The 5,151-nt window shown below is 43.5% G+C and overlaps 1 protein-coding gene across 1 annotated transcript; it reads left to right on the top strand.

Moving 5' to 3' along the window:
- Positions 1–1,128: 1,128 nt before the first annotated feature.
- On the top strand, positions 1,129–2,136 carry LOC117885390 (olfactory receptor 6C4-like). The gene has a single exon (XM_034786702.1). It carries the CDS (start codon positions 1,129–1,131, stop codon positions 2,134–2,136), a length of 1,008 nt encoding a protein of 335 aa, XP_034642593.1.
- The last annotated feature ends 3,015 nt before the right edge of the window (positions 2,137–5,151 follow it).

Here is a 5,151-nt window from a genome sequence, read left to right as displayed (position 1 = left end):
TTGTTTTAACTTCTCTGAGTAATTTTAAACCAGTCTAGCAGAGATTTATTTCTTAGGTTGGCTTAAAAAATTTAAAGCAATGATTTCATTCTCAATTAAATTCTATGGGCTTTTAAAGTTTTTTTAAAGAGAAACCTACTAGTTTCATCTCTTTCTTTTATTGTAAATGTTCAGTTTATTTCTTTATTTATTTTAATACTGATAACTTGTTACAGAATCATTTATAATTATTCAGCCACAGAGAAATTTTTATTGTAGCCAAAGGCTGTGATTCTTAAAGAGCATAAAAGGATTTAGACACTCAACTACTGCTGAAGTTAAATCTGAATTAGGGGTCACATTTTCAAAATCAGCTAAGCAGCTTAACATTATAAATCCTATTTTCAAAAGTGACTTAAAATTTTAAAAGTACACCTCTACCCCGATATAACGCTGTCCTTGGGATCCAAATAATCTTACCGCGTTATAGGTGAAACCACATTACATCAAACTTGCTTTGATCCACCAGAGTCCGCAGCCCTGCCCCCCCGGAGCACTGCTTTACTGCGTTATATCCGAATTCGTGTTATATCGGGTCACATTATATCGGGGTAGCAGTGTATTTAGGTGCCTAATGGGTTTTTCAAAATCACCTACATGCCTAAAATCAATCTTTCATAAGTGTAGTGGTGTGTCCAGATAAACACAGCTATTATCTGCTCTGTTAGTGGAGAAAGTAGGTACCCACATCTTAATTAACATATCACAGTACCAGGCCACTGGGACAATTGGTCTTAGGTATGAACAAATAACATAAAATCATAAAACGTGGGGATTCAAAGAGACCTCAAGAGGACGACTAGTTCACCCCCACCACGCTGAGGCAGGACCAAGTACGCCTAGACCACATCTGAGAAGTGTTTATCTAACCAGTTCTTAACAATCTCCAGTGATGGGAATTCCCTGAAGAGGGGGAGTGGATTTGGGGTATTGCTGAAATTAACTGAATGAAATTTCAGTTCAGCGAAATGTTCTTCAACTTATTTTGCAAAGGTTGTTAATTTTCATCTAGTTCCACATTGAATTGAATTAAAAGTTGAGTTTATCTTCTTCTTGATGATTTTGTTTTATGTCCCCTAGATACATCCCATGGCAAGCACAGATTGTAGAAATCAAACGTCCATTGCAGATTTCATCCTCCTGGGATTTGGGCATGTCCCTAAACTACAGATTTTTCTCTTCCCCCTGTTTCTAATGATCTACATTGTGACCATGGCTGGGAACATCCTCATTGTTGCACTAGTTGTGGCTGATCGACACCTTCACACCCCCATGTACTTCTTCCTGGGGAACTTGTCCTGCTTGGAGACCTGCTACAGCTCCACCATCCTGCCCAGGATGTTGGCCAGTCTCCTGACTGGGGACAGAACCATTTCTGTTAGGGGCTGCATGACACAATTTTATTGTTTTGCTAACCTCGCAGCTACAGAATGCTATCTGCTAGCAGCAATGTCTTATGATCGGTATTTAGCGATATGCAATCCACTCCGTTATGCCACTCTGGTGAATGGCAGAGTTTGTTTCCAGCTAGTGGCTTGTTCCTGGACAAGCAGCTTTCTTGGCAGCACCATAGTAATCATTTTAATGTCTAAACTGATATTTTGCTGCTTCAATGAAATTGACCATTTCTTTTGTGATTTCTCCCCCATCATAAAACTCTCCTGTAGTGACACCCGGCTTCTAGAACTAACGGTTTTGACAGTGTCTTCCATCGGGTCACTGATCCCATTTCTATTAACCGTGGCATCCTATGTTTGTATCATCACCACCATCCTAAGAATCCCTTCCGCCACTGAGAGGCAAAAGGCATTTTCCACCTGTTCCGCTCATCTTGTCATTGTCACAGTCTTTTATGGGACTCTGATTTTTGTCTACATAGTTCCAAACACCCGCCCTTCAAAGGACTTACACAAGATGTTCTCTGTCTTCTATACAGTCCTGACCCCCATGGTCAACCCCCTCATCTACAGCCTGAGAAATAAAGAGGTCAAGGAGGCCCTAAGAAAAGCTCTCAATAAGGTTCTGGCTTTTGCAAGATTTCAGACTGTAAAATGTAATGAGATGGGGATTAAGAGATCTGGTGACCCACAGGAGTAGATTCTGGAAGATCCACGCCTCTGGCCACCATTCTGAGGAAAAAAAAAGACCTTTTGGGGTTGTAAAACAAGGTTGAGATTTTAAAAGGGGCCTCTGAGTGTTAGGAGCACTGTATTCCATTCTTAGATCTTTGGAATGTCACTTAGGGCACATCTACACTGCAATAAAAGACAGGTGGCATAGCCACGGTTGGCCTAGGCCAACAGACTAGGGCTCCTGGGACTTGGGCTGTGGGGCTAAAAATTTAAGTCTTGGCCTGGAGCTTGGACTTAGAAACCCAATGAAGAGGGGAGATTTCAGAGCCTCAGCCCAAGTTTTAGCGCTTCAGTTTTTTGCACTGCAGCCCAAGCCCCATGAGCCTGAGTCAATTGACCAAGGCTCTGAGACTCATTGCCATGAATGTAGACATACCCTTTGGGTGGAATTTTAGAAGCATTTAAAGGGAGTTAAGCACCTAAAACTCACTAAAAGTAAATGGAAGTTGATCACCTACTTCCTTTAGGTTTCTTTGAAAATCCTGCGCTAAAACATAGACAAACACAGATTTAACTGAATTTTAGGACTGACATTGGCTGTTGTCACTAGGGAATGAGTCATCATATGACATTGGCTGATATCTTGACTTTTCCTTTCCAGGTGATGGAGGGGAGCTTGGAGCGGAAGGGGAGAGGGGAGAACTGTGGTTCATGAATGAGAAAAATTAGTCTGACTTCAGAGGCAATTTAAATGTTGTTGGTGGATGGGGGATTACATTTTTAGCAAATATATTAATTAGTAATAATAATAATTAATAATACAATTGCATGAAGTCTTGGACCTTTGTTTTCTTCATAGAGTCACAGATTTTGAGACCAGAAAGGACCATAATGATAACCTAGCCTGCATGACACAGGCCAGAAGACACAACCCTCCAGATATGTTTCCCATCCAACTTTTGCATTTTTCCGTGTCTCCGGTTCCCCCTAGAACTATTGAACTGGTCAACAAAGGTGTGCTGATTCACACTAAGTGGGGCTCTGGCCTCTTTCTTTCAAAATACATTTCAACGTTGTGGGCCTGTTTCAACATTGGGTGACTTATTCCAGAGATATGTTCATTTAACTACATTGGAATCAAAAGCTTCTGGTGGGAGAAAATCTTTTCAGCAGTTTAGAAGTTGACAGATTTTGTGGCTGAGATTTTTAAAGGAACTAGGAAGATTTTCTATGGGATCTGTACATTACAAGTCATTACATTTCACTCAGTTACCCCTCTATTGAGGTTAACAACTTGCATTTGATTAAAGCATGACTTGTGCTTGACTGAAGCATAACTTCCAGAAAGGCAATCAGTCTGTACCTGAAGACTTCAAGAAATGGAGAATCCATCACTGCACTAGGTTGTTTTTTTCCCAATGGTTAATCACCCTCATTGCTAAAAAAATGTACCTTACTTCTCATTTAAATTTCTCTGGCTTCATCTTCCCGATATTGGTTCTTGTTCTGCTTTTTCCATTAGATCACCTCTTGTTATCTCCCCATAAATGAACTTATGCATGGCATTCAAGTCATCTCTCAGTCTTCGGTTTCATTCGCTAAACACACTTAGCCCTAGTACTGTGCATTACACCCACAGGTTGAAAAACACTTCACAGTGAAAGAGAAGTAGTACCACTGTCTTCATCTGAGAGTGGGGGAAACTGAGGCACAGAGAGATCCTGACAGTGACTTCCTCAAGCTTACAGAGCAGGTCAGATACAGATAGAAATCGAAGACAGGTAGCTTCTAGATTGCCTCACTCCTTGTCCAGTGCCCAAACCACTAGGCAGTGCTGCACTTTGGTTGCCCAGCAGCCAATGTGATAAGAAATTTTGAGACCAATAGGTGCTACTAGGCAAATATTAAATGATAGATAGATAGATAGATAGATAGAGTGACAAAGTTCCTCCTCTATCTTGGTGGGTCCTGTGCTTATTGGCGGATTTTCTTGCCTCAGAGATTCACCATGTGGGTTGGGAAACAGCCCAGAGACCTTCCCCTCTGGAAGAACCCACAGTCCAGGTCAATTGGGAGGAACCCGGGCCCGCCCTCTACTCTGGGTTCCAGCCCAGGGCCCTGTGGACTGCAGCTGTCTATAGTGCCTCCTGTAACAGCTGCATGACAGCTACAACTCCCTGGGCTACTTCCCCATGGCCTCCTCAAAACACCTTCCTTATTCTCACCACAGGACCTTCCTCCTGGTGTCTCATAAGGCTCGTGCTCCTCAGTTCTCCAGCAGCACACCCTCTCACTCTCAGCTCCTTGCGCCTCTTGCTCCCAGCTCCTCACACTCGCACCACAAACTGAAGTGAGTCTTTTTAAAGTCCAGGTGCCCTGATTAGCCTGCCTTAATTGATTCTAGCAGCTTCTTCTTAATTGAGTCCAGGTGTCCTAATTTGCCTGCCTGCCTTCACTGGTTCTAGCAGGTTCCTGATTACTCTAGTGCAGCCCCTGCTCTGGTCACTCAGGGAACAGAAAACTACTCATCCAGTGACCAGTATATTTGCCCTCTACCAGACTCCTGTACCCTACTGGCCTGGGTCTGTCAGATAACCGTCCCCCCTGCTCAACGCCAAGGGGTTGGGCAGCTTGGGACGCCAGACAGTGCACACGTGACAAGCCATCAGCGTTGCCATGATGGCTGCCTGCTCTGTGTTGCACATGGAACTGGAAAGGTTGGAGGGATAAGAACCATCTGGTCACCCTTGTGTTCTTCTCCTTGTTCCGCTGCATCCATTGAAGAGGGGCATGGTCGGTCACGAGGACAAATCTGCACCCGAGAAGGTAGTAGCGCAATGTTTCCATGGCCCATTTTACAGCGAGGCATTCTCTCTCCACTACTGCATATTTTTGTTCTCTTGGAAGGAGTTTCCGACTGAGGTATAGAATTGGGTGTTCCTCCTCCCCGACCACCTCTGATAGAACGGCCCCCAATCCTACTTCCGATGCATCCATCTGCAAGATAAACTCCTTGGTGAAATCAGGGGCTATCAGTACA

Source organism: Trachemys scripta, chromosome 12 (genome assembly GCF_013100865.1).
Source record: "Trachemys scripta elegans isolate TJP31775 chromosome 12, CAS_Tse_1.0, whole genome shotgun sequence".
Taxonomy (NCBI): domain Eukaryota; kingdom Metazoa; phylum Chordata; order Testudines; family Emydidae; genus Trachemys; species Trachemys scripta.
The sequence above is the reverse complement of the archived record's forward strand: the minus strand, read 5'-3'. Positions and strand labels throughout refer to the sequence as shown.

Excerpts from the sequence above, each read along its gene's own strand:
- LOC117885390 (XM_034786702.1), top strand. The coding sequence starts at position 1,129 with ATGGCAAGCACAGATTGTAGAAATCAAACGTCCATTGCAGATTTCATC.